This window comes from Zonotrichia leucophrys, chromosome 28, assembly GCF_028769735.1.
Source record: "Zonotrichia leucophrys gambelii isolate GWCS_2022_RI chromosome 28, RI_Zleu_2.0, whole genome shotgun sequence".
Classification (NCBI taxonomy): Eukaryota; Metazoa; Chordata; class Aves; order Passeriformes; family Passerellidae; genus Zonotrichia; species Zonotrichia leucophrys.
In genome coordinates this window covers 3,279,658-3,295,502 of record NC_088197.1, presented here as the reverse complement: position 1 = coordinate 3,295,502, position 15,845 = coordinate 3,279,658, and the positions used below count along the sequence as shown (strand labels likewise).

Below are 15,845 nucleotides of genomic sequence, written 5' to 3'. Positions count from 1 at the left end.
CAGGGCAGCTGGGCAAAGAGGCCTCTGCAGGACAGCAGATTTGTCTCCAACTCTTCTCCATCCCAGGAGTGAATTCTTGTCTGAGTCAGCCGTGGGGTGCTGAGCAGGGGGACAGGAAAAGCCAAAACAATGGGGCCACAGGCGCCAGCCCCTCCACAGGGATCTGCCAGCTCCTTCCTCCCTCCCAGAGCGTTTCTTCCCCATGTCCTGCCCATCCTCATCCACTGGCCAGGCTCCTCCTGCACTGGGGGGATTTGCAGAAATTCGGGGGGTTTGGTACCCCCAAATGAATCTGGGTAGCATGAGCATCAAACACTGGGGGGATTTGCAGAAATTTGGGGGGTTTGGTACCCATGGCACCCATGATCTGGGCAGCCTCCAGCACCCAGCACTGGGAGGATTTGCAGAAATTTGGGGGGTTTGGTACCCATGATCTGGGTAGGGAACTGGCCACCACAAAGAGCCAGCACAGGGCACAACCACGCAGATTTGGGGTGCACCCAGCAGCCCCCCAGGAATGGAAGGAGAGGCTGGCTGTGAGCAAGCAGCCAGGGCTGCTGCTGCTCCATGCCGGGTGACCTTGGAAGCCGTTTGCCAGGCCTGAATAAAGCGACAATAATCCTATTCACCTTTTAGCCTCATTTCCTAAGGCAATAAAGCACATGCCCTCGCCGCGTGCACTCGCAGGTGTCACTCAAGCCCTGATCCCGTTTGCACGACTCCAGCCCAGGGAAGTTTTGCTCATTACCCCTCTGATGAGCTTTGTGCAGCAGGGGCAGGAGCCCCAGGCAGGCTCTTTGCCAGGGCCTGGCCCTGCCCTGGCTCTGAGGCTGCTCAGCACAGTCTGGGCAGCTCCCCGCAGCCTCCTGAGCTCACATGTCCCAGCCAGTTCCAGTCTGTGGGCTCAGGGCACACCCAAACGGGATCAGAGCAGCCCTGGGCACCCGTGGGGTGCCCTCAGCTACCACAGAGCACAGCCAGGCACTGCCCAGGCAGGTTTGCTGCCTGCAGAGCAGGGAGAAGGCAAACACTGGGCAGGGTTTGGCCCAGGCACAGACTGAGTGCTGGCCAAAGCCCCAGGGCAGAGGCACTGATGTAGCCCAGGAAGGGCAGAGATGTTCAGGCAACCCTGCCCAGACCCTCCTGCCCACTCTGCAAGGTGGAAAGAGGGTTATTGTGAGACCCACAGCTGCCCACTGCTCCATGCCAGTCCATGTCTGACACAAATCCCTTGTAGCCAGCACAGAACCTCACTCGTGCATCACCATCTTTCCCTGGAAGAACTTTATTAAATAGTGTCCAAAAACAAACAAACAAAAAAAAAAACAAAAACCAGAAGCAGAAAAACTCAGCATGACCCCATCCCTCCCAGCAAGTTAAAAACCAAAAAACCACGAACAAATCATCCCCACATGGTCAGTGCTGGTGGCTGCCGGACAAATTCTCCCTGGTGCCCCTCTCCCTGTGAACACAGCTCCAGCTTCAGGGCAGGGAAGGCAAAAGGGTCCTGTGGGACAGCCCAGATGGCTGCAGGGTGAGCCCTAAAAGGTGTTGAAAGCCAAGACAGCACTCACATGTTGTTCTCCCACCAAAGCAACCACTCACCACCCCCACAATTGCCCCAAACTGCTCCTACCCCATGGGGCTGAAGAGAAGCTGAACAGACCCAAATGAGGGGCAGCCAACACCAGGGCTGGTTGTCACTTCTCAGCCAGGCAAAGCCACCAGCACCTCAATTTCTGTGGCTTTGTGAACACCCCAACACAGCTTCCCCCTCCCTGGAAGTTTAGAAATAGGGGGTTTTATCTTTTCCTACAAAGACAGCCATGGGATTTCCTTTGCAACAGCAGAACAGTCTCCCTGCGAGGTAGAGAGTTAATTTCAGGGCTGACAGATCCTAAATTCAAACCAGTTTGTCCTAGTTGAGGTAAAATTCAGTAGTTTATAGGAAGTTTTGCAATGCCAGAGGGCCATCAAGATTCCTCATTGCCGGAGTCATCCTCATCCCCGTAACAGCTCTCTGCTTCCTCCTCCAGCTCATCATCCTCATAATAGTCATCATAAAAGAGGTCTGAGCCCTCATCTGGGGCTGGAGTCTTGGTCTTCACACAGTACTCAGCCAGCGTGGTGGGGACCTTCACTCCATCCCGCTCAGCATCCACCTTGGTGCCCAGCACCTGCTTCCTGCAGGGTGAGAAATGGGAGGTGAGAACAGAGCTGTGCACCACAGCCCTCCAGAGCCCCTGTCCCACAGGATCCCAGTGTTGGGGAGGATGAAACAGGAAAGCCTTGTAAATATGATTGTCTGGCAGAAGGTTTTGAGAATTAAGTGAGATTGAAATGAAAGCAAGCTTTGAGATCCCTCAGTTACTGAACAACGGGAAAACAATGGTGTGGCTGGCTGAAGGCAATCCCCTTTTGATGGAACAACACCCTCTGCTTGCAGACAGGCCCAAGGGTCAGAGCAGACCCTGCCAGCTTGGCAGAAGGAGCCCAAAGAGGAGTTTTTAGGGTTTAAAATGTAACACAGTATGGTAATGTAGTGATTCTTATAGGCTGTATGTAAATGCTATAAGATTTGTATATTGTACTAGATTGGTTAGTGAGGATTAGAATATTCAACACAGAAGAAGATTTATTGTGTTGTAACGGGAACCTCACTCTCTTACCCCTTTTGCTCTCTTATCCTCTCATCCTCTCTCAGGCTGCTCTGAGCTGTGTTCGGCAGCTCCCAGCAGGGCCCTGCACAATAAACCCCAAATTCCAAGACCAGAAGAAGATTTATTGTATTGTAACAGGAACCTTGCCCTCTGATCCCCTCTTTTACTCTCTCATTCTCTCTTTACCACACTCTATCTCTCTCCCTCTTTGGGGCCTGCTCTGAGCTGTGTTCAGCAGCTCCCAGCAGGGCCCTGCACCCAGGCCCTTTGCAATAAACCCCAAATTCCACAACCTGGCTGCAGAGATCTCTCATCTCCATCTGTCCTGACCATCCTACCCCTGACACTCCCACATCCCAGCACAGCCAGGGCTGCCAGGGCTGGGCTCAGCACACACCTGATGATGTCTGTGTACTCCCGGTCCTTCCCTTTGCTCTCCTTCCACTTGCGGTACATCACCGAGGCGTCCACGTTGGCCGGGGAAAACGTGTTGGGCTCATTCAGCAGTGAGATCACACTCAGCAGAATGGTTCTGGTGTGGATAAACACGAGCAGGTCAGGGCTGAGGAGACTCAGCAGCACCCCAGCAGTGCCAGCAGCCCAAAACCTGGTGCTGTCCACAGCAAGAGAGGTCCCAGCAAAGGGGAGCAGGCTGGGCATGGGCTGTTGGGCTTATACACTGTCAGAACTCAGTACATCCCTCTGGGTGCCCAGAGTTGCCAAGAAGCCCACTGTGGGGCTCACAGACCCTGGCATGCAGCCCAAACAACCTGGAGATTTGATTTTGACCCCTGAAGCAAGTTACCAGCTTTGTATGAGGACCTGAAAGTCACAGAGGTTTGAATAGTGTAATAACAAAATAATCACAGGGTGAAAATGTAGATTTTAGGATTTTCGGTATGGGGGTTACAGGGACAAGATGGAGGAATCTGGGCATGTCTAGCCTTTCTTCTTCTTCTTGTTCTCCATTTTCTCCAGTGATATTGGCACTTTGGGATTGGTTTAGAGTAGAAGTGCACTGTCTAACATAGGTGATAAGTATTGGGAATTAAGTGTAAATATGTTATATGTAGTTTGTAGTATAAAAGGACAACACAGAGTGCCTGTGGCTGCCCTGCTGAGCAGATCTCGGCTGGGCAGAAAGAAAATTTTATAGATAAGAATTAATAAACAACCTCAAGACCAAAAAGTGAAGAGTCCAGACTCGTTCTTCAATTGCAGGAGCCGAAGCAAAGACATCCTGCACAACTCGAGGCAGCAATTATCAAACAGCAACCCGAGAATACACAAGCTCTGGCTGTTCTTCAGCAAATCCAACAGCCTGAGAGCCTTCAGCAGCCCCTGGCACCTCCTGTCCCCACCCTGCCATGCCCCATCTCTCACCGCACGTTCTGGGTGGGGTTCCAGCGCTCCGAGGGCAGCTCTCCACTCTGAGGGTCATCCACAGGGGGGTGCAGGATGGAGATGCAGACATCACCTGTCTGAAAGCACCAGAGAAACAGGATCCTCAGGAGCTGCTGCCCCAGGATCTCCTCACTCGCTCTTCCCTTTGGCTGAAGCCAGGTGAGGCGACTGTCACACACGTGTTTTATGAAAAATCCTTCCCTTAGGATTTTTTCTCCTGAGAAGCTCAGAGGCCTCAGGAACAAAATGTAAACAATGATTATCTGCTGCTGTGGAATGCAACAGGTGCATCTGTGATTGGTCTATGTTGGTTGTTTCTAATTAATGGCCAATCACAGTCCAGCTGTCCAGACTGAGTCAGTCACAAGTCTTTGTCATTAATTCCTTCTTTTTCTATTCTTAGCTAGCCTTCTGATGAAATCCTTTCTTCTATTCTTTTAGTATAGTTTTAATATAATATATATCATAAAATAATAAATCAAACCTTCTGAAACATGGAGTCAACATTCTCTTCTCTTCCCTCATCCTAAGATGCCTGTGAACCCCACCACAGGTGACCCCAGCTGTCCCTTCAGTCCCACAGAGGGACACAAAAGTGGACAGGCACCCCATGACTGCCAGCTCTGTCCAGGCCAGGCTGCCCAATGCCCAGCAGGCTGTGCCCCTGGCGTGGGCCCCAGGGCCAGGCACATTGCTCACCCTGCAGCCACTCTTGGCACAGGCACAATGTCCCCAAGCGTGGGAGCCACCAGGCCTGCAAAGCCTGGCTGACCTGGACGCTGCTCTGGGACAGCAAAATGCTGTCGTGAGCTCATTAGCGACGTTCCCTGTGCCAGGCACTGAGTGTCCAGTGCCAAAGGCTGGCATTTGCACCCAGCGCCATCACAACAGAGGCACACGTGCCCACTGGCTGTCCAAGAGCCTCCTCGCTGTCCCAGGGGACCTACCTCGTAGATATTGGGGTGCCACATCTTGGTGAGGAACCTGAAGGCAGGAGGAGAGTAGGGGTAGTCGATGGGGAAGCGGAGACGAGCCTGCGAAGGAACAACAAGGAGATGTGAAAACTTGTGAGAAATAAGGGATGGAAATCACAGAGAGAACAACAAGGAGATGTGAAAACTTGTGAGAAGGAAGGCATGGAAATCACAGAGTTTCTGACAGCTCTGGTAAAAAGGAATCTCTGCCAAGCCCAGCTGGGCACTTGCTGAGACAGAGCCCCTGCACCAGTGTAGAGTGTGTAAAGTGTTAAAATACAGCCCTGGGGGCAGCCTCTCACCACACAGAGTGCTGGGCAAAGGGGCTGTGACCAGCAGCAGCTCCTTGCCTCCCATCCTGCCCACACCCCCTGTCCAGCAGGGCCCTCTGGTGCTAACTTCTCCAATGCAGAGGAATCAGGGGGAGCTCGTGGTGTTGGCACCCAGCACAAACCCCAGAGCAGCACAGAGAGCCAGGGGCACCCCCAGAGCTGCTGCCAGGGCCAGACCACGGCTGTGCCACTGGTTGTTTACTCTCCAGAGCTCACAGGAAGGAAGCATCAGGTGTTTGGTGCTGAACACACCAGAACCTAAAAATAGCCTGTCACTGCTGAGAAGAGACCCAGTCCAAACTGGCCGCAACGCGCAGCTTGGGGGCTAAAAATAAAATCACATGAAGCTCAGGCTGCAGCCCAGGGCTCCAGCAGGGACACTCAGCCACCACCAGCTCCTCCCACAGCTGCCAAACCCACAGGGCTGAGATTGGGCAGAGAGGGCTCCCTGTCCATCTCTGAGTGAAGCCTGAGGGGGCACAGGGACCTACAGCAACATCCCACAGTCCTCAGAGGATTGCCCCAACCCACCAGCACCAGGAATCCAAAAAAATGTGGGCAGCTTCTCCCTGTGTGGCTGCACAAATTCCCAGTGACTGATTCAGCTCTCAGCTGTTTCCAGGCCCTGGGAGCAAACTTCCAGATCAAGACTCAACACGACAGCTCCCTGAATGCTTCTTGCTCCCTCAGTTCATGTAAAAGAAAATCCAGACAGTGGATTCTCTTGTACATGAACTGAGAAAAATCCATGGCACAGGACAGGGGGTGGGAAGAGGGAAAAGTGCAGTGGGGGCCGTGTTGTGAGTGTGGAGTGCAGGGCAGTGACACACAGCCCCGTGCTGGGCTCTGGCCAAACAGCTGAACATGGCAGAATAATCCCCTTTGTTGTGTCAGAGGGGATCAGAACAAAACCAGCTGAATCAAAGCGATGCCAAAGGGGGCCTGGACAGCAACAACCCCACCCTGTGTGTACAAACAGGCTGGGCAATGCTCTGCCCCTCTGCTCTCCTCTAATGCACAGCCTCACCAGCACCCTCAGTGCTGAGTTTGGAAAATCTCAAAAACACAAGAGCATGAGTGGCTGAAAAGGTGAGAATTCAGAGGGTTTCATGCTAAAATGTTGTGGGGAAAAAATCCCTGCACTCCAGTGAAGAGATGAAACCTGGCTCTGGAGCGTCAGGAAAACAAACACAGCTAACCCTGGGTGAGTCACCCTGTGCATCCCCACCCTGGCAGCAACAGGATGAAAACACAAGGGCTCCACGGAGGAGGGAGCATGAGAAAGAGGAAGAAAACAGCTAGCCCAGGTTGCACAATACCTGGGAAGAGCACACACACATCCTGCCGAGGGGGCACTGCGCAGTCAGGCCAACAAACATCTTTTTCCACCCCAAACCAAGCCATGACACTCTCTCACTAACCCAGCCCCCTGCTCCCACCCTGGGCTGTTTCTGGGGGGACTCGGGGGTCCTTTATCTCTTCCCTGGTCTGGTGGCAATGCCTCGGATCCCCTCCAGCAGAGGGAATCTCAGTGACTGCTGTCCACCCTCAGACCAGGAGGGCAGGGGGGTGGTTGAGCCCCCCATAAGGGGACCCTCGGTAGAAGGAACCATCTCCCTGCCAGGACCACCCTGAAGCCCCAGCGACCCCCAGGTGCCCAGTAAAAGACCCAACTCTCCCTTAACACACCCCTAAGCCTGGGAGCAGCTCTGTCACGACCCCTACACCCACCCGGGACACTCACATCCCCCTCCCAGGGTCTCAACCCTTCCCAAAACTGAGAAACTCCTTCCCAAACACGCAGCACATCCCCGACACCGTCTGCTCTGCCTTCCCCGCCGCTCACCTTGAAGTATCCGCCCTCGTAGTGCGTGTCCGGGGGTCCGAAGATGGCCACGTCCCAGGTGTACAGGTCCCCCTCGTCCACCAGCCCGACGCGGAACCCCTCCACGGGCTCCTCCTGCAGCCCCTTGAGCTCCAGCAGCAGCGCCTTCTGCGAGCTGGGCACGGTGGGCCGCGCCATGCCGCTCTACCGGGGCTCTCGGCGGCGCCACCGGGGCCACGGGGGCACGGCGGGGGCTGGAGTGCCGGGAGGGGCGTGGCCACAGAGGGAAACGCCCCCATGGGTGTCGCTGGCCAATCGGAGCGCGGGGTGGGGCATATGGGCGGGGCAAGTGAGTGGTGGGCGGGGCGGGTCCGCCGGTGGTGCTGCCGGTGTCACCGGCTCACCGAGCGAACCCAACAATGGGCAGGGCAGCTCCCTCGGTGCCCCCGGTGTCACCGGCTCACCGAGCGAACGCAATAATGGACAGGGCAGCTCCCCCGGTGGCACTGGCTCACCGAGCAAACCCAGCGATGGGCGGGCGCTCCCCAGCACACAGAGCCCCGGGCAGCCTGCGGGTGTCACCCCTGTGCGACAATTCACAGCAGCAGAGGCTGCTCAGCTTCAGGAATCCCCGGCTCGCAGGTCGCTTTGTGTCACATCCCGTCAGCTGTGCCTGCGTCAGGAGCCGCCAGCCGCAGCCTCACCCAGTCCTGCCCGCAGGGAGCGGAACATCCGCCCCAACACAACATCCCGAGCCCGCGGGGATCCCCCCACCGGCTCTGCCACAGTCCTGCACCTGCTACCGACACTACCCCCAGGGCTCTGGGCACTTCTGCTGCTCATTCTGGCACTTCGTGCTGCCAGGAATAAAGAAAGTGACCACTAAAAAATAATTAAAAAAGCTTTAATGTCTTACAGCAAACCAGGAATTGAACAGTATAAATAACGATCAGACAAGTTTAAATAAATAACCCCCGGCCCGACACGCAGCTGGTCCTGGGGGAAAGGGATGTGTCTCACATCCCAAACCACCTCAGCCCTCCCCAGCTGCCCCTGTGCAGCCACAGCCCAGCCCCACACTTTGTTCCTCCTGGGTCACTTCACTGCCCAAAGCAGCTCCACGGGTCACAGCCTCCATGTGAGTCCTTGATAATCCCTGAGAGGGATCTCCCAGCTGGGACACGGAGCTGCTGGGCACCATCAGAGCAAGGCAGGGAGTGTGGAAACTGGCAATCTCTTGCTGGGCTCTCCAGCCAGGTCCCTGTGCTCACCGTCCAGCTCGGAGAGGAGCCACAGCCAGCGCTGCTCCCACCCTCCATCACTCCACAGGCTTCACCTTGGCTATGAACAGCGCCGTGGCTTTGCTCAGGAACTCCTCCCTGCTCATGGAGGAGCCCATCTTCCTCTCCTGCAGCGCCTGGTCCATGGCCAGTGCCAGCCTGTCGGGGCCCAGCCTGGAGCCCGCCTCCAGGTAGCAGCCGGGCCGCGGGCCGTGCCCGGCTCCCAGCGCGTCCTCCAGCGCCCGCAGCACCGCCTGGCACAGCCGGCTGTCCGCCGAGTCCCCGGCGCCCAGCACGGCGAACAGCGCGTCCGCTTTGGCCGCGAACTCCAGCAGCACGCAGCAGGTGAGGACGCCGTAGCGGAACACGTCGAACGGGACGGCCTCGTGGTCGCGGCACCGGATGCGGCGGAGCAGCTCGGCCGCCGCCTCGGCCGGGGCCGCCCCGCGCTGGCAGATCCGCCTCAGCAGCTCGCTGTAGAGCCGCCCGTCCACACCCGCCGCCCGCCGCCGCCCGCCGCAGCCCAGCACCTCGTAGGCCGCGCCGGTGTTGCTGTCGAAGGCCGTCCTGTCGCGACATGGCACACACACACACAGAGGCGGCCTCGCCCCCCGTCCCCGCCGCCCCCCGCCGCCGCCGCTCGCCGCACCTGTGCGAGTGATGAGCCAGACACACGTACCACAGCGCCCGGGCCAGGCGCTGAGGCGGTCCCGGGGGTTCCGCCGCCGCCTCCGCCAGCACCAACCGCTCGAAGTACTCGGCCAGGAATGACACGGGCTCGGCGGGCCGCGCCTCCAGCACCTTGAGCAGCGCCTCCCGCACCATGGCCGTGACGCCGGCTCGCAGCAGGAACTCCGCCGCGCTGCCCTCCGCCGGCCCGCCGCCCCCCGGCGCTGCCCGCCCCGGTTCCGGCAGCCCGCTGCCCCCCGCCGATACCGGGGCGGCGGCCGCTCTCCGCTTCTCGTACGCCGCCATCTTGGACCGCGCTTCCGCCCGGGCCGGAAGTTTTGATGCCGCCATCTTGCAGGCTGGCACCCAATCGGGGCTCAGGAAGGCGGTGAGGGAACGCCGCCATTGGGAGAGGCTGCGGCCGCCATCTTGAGTGTGGGCAGAGGAGCTGCGCCATCAACGAGGCTGGCGCCGTGGCCGCCATGTTTACTGCGGGCAGGCCGCCGGTGCCCCGGGGCCGTGGGACCGGGCCCAAAGGACACTGTGAAAAATACATATATTTTATGATTGGCTTTTCGCAAATATTCAAATGAATATTAAATGTGTTGTGTTAGAAAGTAATGCTGTATTTATTCTCTTCAGTGCTGTATTAAATATAGTTTTAGGTTATAAAAATTGTTAAAATTGAAACGATGCTATGTAGGATACTTTTCCTAAGGAAAGAACTGGCAGCAAGATAGCAGCCACAGGACACCTAAATCTTTCAGAGAAAAAGAATTTATTGCCCCATTATCAGAAGAAACAAACTTCTTCCTGCCTCGAAGGCGCTGTTAGGATTTGGAGGAAGAAGTTGACACTGACCAGACAGAATTCTGTATTTGAATGGAATTTATGCATCATGTATGAAGTGTATGAATATGCAACAGGCTATTGCTTTTAAGGGTTAATCCTTTGTTAACTGTGTCCTTTTTCGGGCTCGTGCTGCCCAGAAAAAGGTACCCGGACGTCCGTAACTCTTTGTATTTGTTGTCTCATATAGTCCTAATCCAATTCGTCCAAATTATTATCACTCAAATTGTATTACTATTTTTATAACCATTTTATTACTATTAAAATTTTACAAACAAGTGATTCGGCGTTTTTCACAGACACTTTGCTGAGGGCCCGAACAGAAACCAGCCCTTTATTGGAGCACCGGTCCCACCCGCCCGCCGGGCCCACGCTCCCCCGGGACCTCCGTGCTCCGGTACCGGGAGCTCCACGCACCCGGTGATCGGTGCCAGCCCGCCGGGATCCAGTCCTGTGTGGCCTGTGCTCATTGTCCTTCCAGGCTTTGCCTCCCGCGGCAGCTGCTCCCCTCCTGCTCCTTCAGCGACAACCGGGGACAGCAGGGACACCCTGAAGGGCCAGGGCTGCCACCCGGCTGTGCCAGTCCCGGGACAGCGGCTACCGGGATCGGAACCACTTCCACAGGCGTCGGGACACGGCAGCGGTGGCGATGAGCCCCAAGAGCGATCCTGCTGTGCCCATGGCGATGGCAGGGCTGGAGCTGAAGGAATCTGCAAAGACACGGTGGTGTTATTGCATGGAAATGCTCAGGGGTGAGCGAGTCACAGAATAATTCACTGAATAATTCACAGAATAATTCACAGAATAATTCACTGAATAATTCACTGAATTCATAGAATAATTCACAGAATAATTCACAGAATAATGCACAGAATAATGCACAGAATTCACAGAATAATTCACTGAATAATTCACAGAATTCATAGAATAACTCACAGAATTCACAGAATAATTCACAGAATAATTCACAGAATCACTGGTGAATTATTCAAGATCATAGTGTCCAACCCATGCCCCAACACCTTAACTAAAGCCTGGCACTCCAAGCCCCAAAACAACGTGCAGCACAAGGTGAGGGGTTTTCTGATAACTTAATTTCTTGAGGTCTAGGAAGGTCTAGGGGAGCTTTCTGGACATCCATCCCCAGCCCCCAGCACCAAGTGTGGCACGGACACGAGGGGCTCCAGCCCACCCCAGCGGTAAGGACAGGGTTCCGCAGACCAGCAGCACTCACCATCCACCACCATCACCTCCAGGCTGGCCACCTGTGCGCGGTGGTGGCCCCGCAGGACGCACTGATAGTGTCCCTGGTGCCAGGGCTCGGCGCTGTCCAGCCGCAGGGCGGAGCTGCTGCCCGCAGACTCCTCCCGGTACTGCCCGAGGGCTGCGGGGGTCCGCAGCCAGCGCACCGTGGCGTTCCCGGTGCACCGAGCGTGGCACTCGATGCGCAGAGCCCTGCCCCGCGTCCCGGTGGGTGGCAGCGACCGCATCTGCAGGCTGCAGGCTGGCATTGTCCCCAGAGGTGGCTCTGTCGCCGCAGGGAGGGTGCTGGTGGCCACATCTGCCGTGTGGGTGCTTGCCGTGGGGTCCTGGGGCACTGAGGGCTCCGTGGAGGGGGCATTGGTGACAGCAGCCACATCCTGAGTGGTGCCAGCGTTGGGCTCCCGTGCTGTGGTGGGGTCACCTGTGGGGACACCTGGCCCTGCAGGGAGGGCTGTGGTGGCCACGGTGGCTGTGCTGGGGCTCCCCGTGGAGGTGGCCATGGCTGGTGTCATCACAGCTGCAAACACAGCAAGCCTTGGTCACAGGGGAGTTCATCTCGCTGCAGCCCCCAGCTCCTCCAGCCCCAGAGCAAAGGGGCAGCGCCAGCAGGGACAGGGGTGGAAAATTCAGGAATGGTGCAGCTGCTTGGCAGAGCTATTTTGAGGAGCACAGGGCACTGGGGGACATGCAGGTTGTGGTCCCCAGCCCCTCCTGGCACTCACCCTCAGCCCTTGCCACCAGCGATGCCACCCTGCTGAAGGTCTCCCGCCCGACGCGCAGCGTCACCTCGCACCTGAACTCCACCCCTTCTGCCACCTCTGTGCCCTTCACCGGCAGGCTGGAAACGATGCTACACAGCTCGTCCTCATCAGGATCCTCGCAGCCATGGTCTGTAAGGTTCTCCAGCATGTGGTGGCCCCGGTACCAGGTGAGGGCCAGCCCATTGGGAGGGTACAGGTGCGTGGCCGAGCAGGTCAGGGTGGCAGGGTGCCCTGGGCGCAGGGTGTGGGGAGATGCCTCCAGGCTCAGCGCGTCTGGGAGGGCTGGAAAGGAGTCAGAGCAGGGTCAGGGGTGATTTTTAGCTCAGGAGGAAAATGGCTGCCCTGGGGATGCAGGGCTGTGCTGGGAGGAGGCAGTGAGGGATGGGCTGGGGAGTTGTGACAGCGTTCACAGGGGTCTGAGGATGAGGGAAGAGATGAGGATGTGACTCCATGTTTGAGAAGGCTTGATTTATTATTTTATGATATATATTACATTAAAACTATACTAAAAGAATAGAAGAAAGGATTTCATCAGAAGGCTGGCTAAGAATAGAATAGCAAAGAATGATAACAAAGGTTTGTGGCTCAGGCTCTCTGAGCCAGCTGGGCTGTGACTGGCCATTAATTACAAACATCTAACATGGGCTAATCAAAGATCCACCTGTTGCATTCCACAGCAGCAGATAATCAATGTTTACATTTTGCTCCTGAGGCCTCTCAGCTTCTCAGGAGGAAGAAAAACCTTAAAGAAAAGATTTTCCATAAGAGATGCCTGCGACAGGCAGTGCTTACCATAAACCTTCAGTGTGACACTTTCCTTGTAGTCCTGCCCGTGGCATTTGCCCTCGCAGAACTTCATGCCCTCCATGGCCACCGTGGCGTGCTGGATGTGCAGGATGCTGTGGGTGGAGAAGGAGGAGATGGTCCCCAGGGCTGTGTCCAGCCCCCTCCACTCCACCTTGCCCTCTGCGCAGGCCAGGGAGCAGTTCAGCTCTGTCGAGCCCCCAAAGGGCACCACGGGCTCCTGCGGTGTCACCACCATCCTGTCAGCAGGGCCACCTGGGCAGGAGGAAAGTGCAGGGTCAGGGGACAGCAGCGATTTGGGGACAGGGACCTCCTGAGGCTGTGGGGTGAAGCAAGGAGAGCAGCTTGGGGGTTTAGGGTGGCTCTCGGCCCCATGGCACTCACCGCTGCAGCTCCATAGCAAGCCAAGGAGGAGGAGGAGGAGGACAGGAGCCGGCTCCATCACCCACAGGGCAGCAGCAGCGCTGGTTTTCCCTTCTTTCATTCCTTCCCCTCTTTCCAGCTGCTGCCCGGTGCTGTCTCCTTCTGGCTGCAGGCTCCAACCTCAGCCCTTCTTAAGCCCTGTAGGAACCGCCCCCGCGAGCAGCGGCCCCAGGATCTCCACAACTTCCCGCCCGAGGGGTATTTCCAGAGGGAGATTTCTGATTTTCTTCCAAGTTCAGCTTTTCCTCAACACCCAGCCGACAGCCAGGCTGGCAGCCCCCCCAAACCCAGGAAAGTCCCTGTCCCTTCAGGTCCCCATCACCCAAGCAAGGAGCCCTGCACAGGCACTCACACCCCAGGATGTGGCTCAGATCCAGCTCTATCCTTGTTTTTTTGCAGGAATTACTCCCCCAGAGGCTCTGGCAAACCAAACTTTCCCTGACCCCAAGAGCTGCTAGGGCATTGTGGAAAGGGCCCTGCCAGCCCCTGTCCCAAAAGCAGAGCCAGGATCTGTGGTCAGATCTGTGGTGAGCTGATTATTCCTGTTATTCCTAAAAAATGGCATTTTCAGGGATGGAATCAGGTGTTCCTGTGAGGGTTGGTCTTGTACAGATGGAGAAAGTGTCACCACAGAGAAGGTGTTGAACACCCTGCATTATCCAGCATCTGTCCTGGGTCTGGCACCACTCCCTTGTTCTTACCCAGCTCCCCATGGAGGAGGGATGGTCAGCCCTGTTGGGGAGCTGATTATTCCTGTTATTCCTCAAAAATGGCATTTTCAGGGATGGAATCAGGTGTTCCTGTGAGGATTGGTCTTGTACAGATGGAGAAAGTGTCACCACAGAGAAGGTGTTGAACACCTGCATCATCCAGCATCTCTCTCATGGGTCCCTGCTGGGTCTGGCATCACTCCCTCATTCCTGCCCTGCTCCCCATGCAGAAATGAGCCCTGTTCTGCCCCATCCCACCCTGCCAAAGCTGGGGAAGTTCCCAAAGGGCTGAGAGAGGGATGTGCCCATCTCTGCACCCAGTGCCACCACAGCAGCTGGACATGTTGGACATTTCCCAGCTGGGAACTGCTCTGAGAGGCAGCTCCATGCACTGGGCGTGCCATGCATCATTTTAGAAGGTCATGCCATTAATTCTCTCGAGGGTGCAGGAGGCCTCAGAGCAAGGAAAGTGCTCTGTAAACACTTCCCACCAAATGTGCTCACTCAGCCGAAGCAGGTGATTAATGGTGCTGGGCTTTTTGTTCCTTCCATCCTGTGTTAACAGAGCCACTTCCCGGATTTTCCAGCAGCCTCCAGAACCCCCCTGCCCAACCCTGGGACAAACCATGGCCAGGGCTGCTCCCACACTGCCAGGATCTTCCCAGAAATTTGTTTGGGAACCTTGAGGACGTACACAAGTGGTGCCAGGGTTTCATTTGCCTCTCCCACAACCCTGATTGTGGCAGTGATGTGATGAAAAAAACCCTGAATCAATTCTGAATGAGAGCTGAGCATTTAGGGAAGCACCTCATCTTAAAAAGAAGCTTTTTCAGACTTTCCTGGACCTCAAGAAATTAGCAGTCACAAGAACCTTGTGCTGCACTTTCTCTGTTTTGGGGCTTGGAGTGCCACAGAGGAGGCAACACAGTGGAAAATGGAGTCAAAACCTGAAAATCCTCCAGTTCCAAAGGCTCAGCCACAGAACCAGGGGACTGGTCCAGCTCAGAATGATGTGGCAGAGCCTCCAGGGCAGCTCCTGCTCACTCTGAGTGGTGAACCCACCATAACCCCTGCTCCACCTCCTGCTTGGTGGAATTCAGCCCTTCCCCACAGGAACAGCACCAGGTTGCGTGCACAGGGCACAAGGAACAAGATTACACACCAGGAGTGTTTTCCAGCCCGCAGGAAGCCTTTGAAGGAGTGAAGGCAATGCTGCTTTTCCAGACTCAGGGGCCTGAACACCTTTCCTGGAGGCAGATTGTGCTTCCTCCCTCAGGGCAGGCAAAACTTTGTGCAGAAATGCTGCTCAGGAAACAAAACAGCTCGGTGTGGAGACACAGAGCACCAAGGGACCAGTGCTGGCTGCAGCACAGGATACCCCCAGAGCCCCTCGGGTTGGGGTCTGTCACCAGAAGGGACAAAGCTTTGCCCCAAGAGCCACCACACCAGTGCAGGATGTTGTTGAAGGGTGGTCAACACCTGCCCTTTATTCTTCCAGCCACCTCACGTGAGACAAGTCACAGGTTTTCTCTCAATTGAAGATGGAAACAATAAAACAAAAGCTAATTCAGTCTGGAGGAAACGCATACAGAAGCACCAGGCTGTGTAATGGCTCATTTTTCCAGGATACCATCCATCAAGCAGCAGTTCCCATCCCAGAGCTGGATTGGATGTGTTTATATTTTTTTTTTTTGGATTATATTAGTCACTTAGGACCATCCTCAGCCGCCACAAAGAGTGTTTAAATGAGTCAGATAAGATCTAAATTAGGCCTGGCTGAAAAATTAAGACAATAGAGTTGAGATGACTAAAACCAGTCCAGGAGGAGGCTGCAGTGGGGCAGGGAGCTGCTTCCCATCCTGGGCTGGGGCAAGGACTGGTAACCCTCACC

At 56.0% G+C, this 15,845-nt stretch overlaps 3 protein-coding genes across 4 annotated transcripts; all 3 read right to left on the bottom strand.

Moving 5' to 3' along the window:
- Nucleotides 1–1,269: 1,269 nt before the first annotated feature.
- CDC34 (cell division cycle 34, ubiqiutin conjugating enzyme) lies at nt 1,270–7,454 on the bottom strand. The gene is made up of 5 exons (XM_064734170.1): nt 7,217–7,454; nt 5,012–5,098; nt 4,044–4,141; nt 3,058–3,192; nt 1,270–2,184 (listed from the first exon to the last, which is right to left on the bottom strand). Exons 1-5 carry the CDS (start codon nt 7,391–7,393, stop codon nt 1,974–1,976), a joined length of 708 nt encoding a protein of 235 aa, XP_064590240.1. The 5' UTR covers nt 7,394–7,454; the 3' UTR covers nt 1,270–1,973.
- A 629-nt stretch (nt 7,455–8,083) lies between these two features.
- TPGS1 (tubulin polyglutamylase complex subunit 1) lies at nt 8,084–9,455 on the bottom strand. The gene is made up of 2 exons (XM_064734256.1): nt 9,125–9,455; nt 8,084–9,042 (listed from the first exon to the last, which is right to left on the bottom strand). Exons 1-2 carry the CDS (start codon nt 9,448–9,450, stop codon nt 8,514–8,516), a joined length of 855 nt encoding a protein of 284 aa, XP_064590326.1. The 5' UTR covers nt 9,451–9,455; the 3' UTR covers nt 8,084–8,513.
- A 792-nt stretch (nt 9,456–10,247) lies between these two features.
- MADCAM1 (mucosal vascular addressin cell adhesion molecule 1) lies at nt 10,248–13,542 on the bottom strand. Of its 2 annotated transcripts, XM_064734312.1 has the most exons (5): nt 13,206–13,542; nt 12,810–13,076; nt 11,979–12,299; nt 11,228–11,773; nt 10,248–10,703 (listed from the first exon to the last, which is right to left on the bottom strand). In XM_064734312.1, exons 1-5 carry the CDS (start codon nt 13,303–13,305, stop codon nt 10,591–10,593), a joined length of 1,347 nt encoding a protein of 448 aa, XP_064590382.1. In that variant the 5' UTR covers nt 13,306–13,542; the 3' UTR covers nt 10,248–10,590. The 2 variants fall into 2 exon arrangements, with proteins under 2 accessions (XP_064590382.1, XP_064590381.1); XM_064734311.1 differs by having other exon boundaries at nt 12,810–13,542.
- Nucleotides 13,543–15,845: the final 2,303 nt, after the last annotated feature.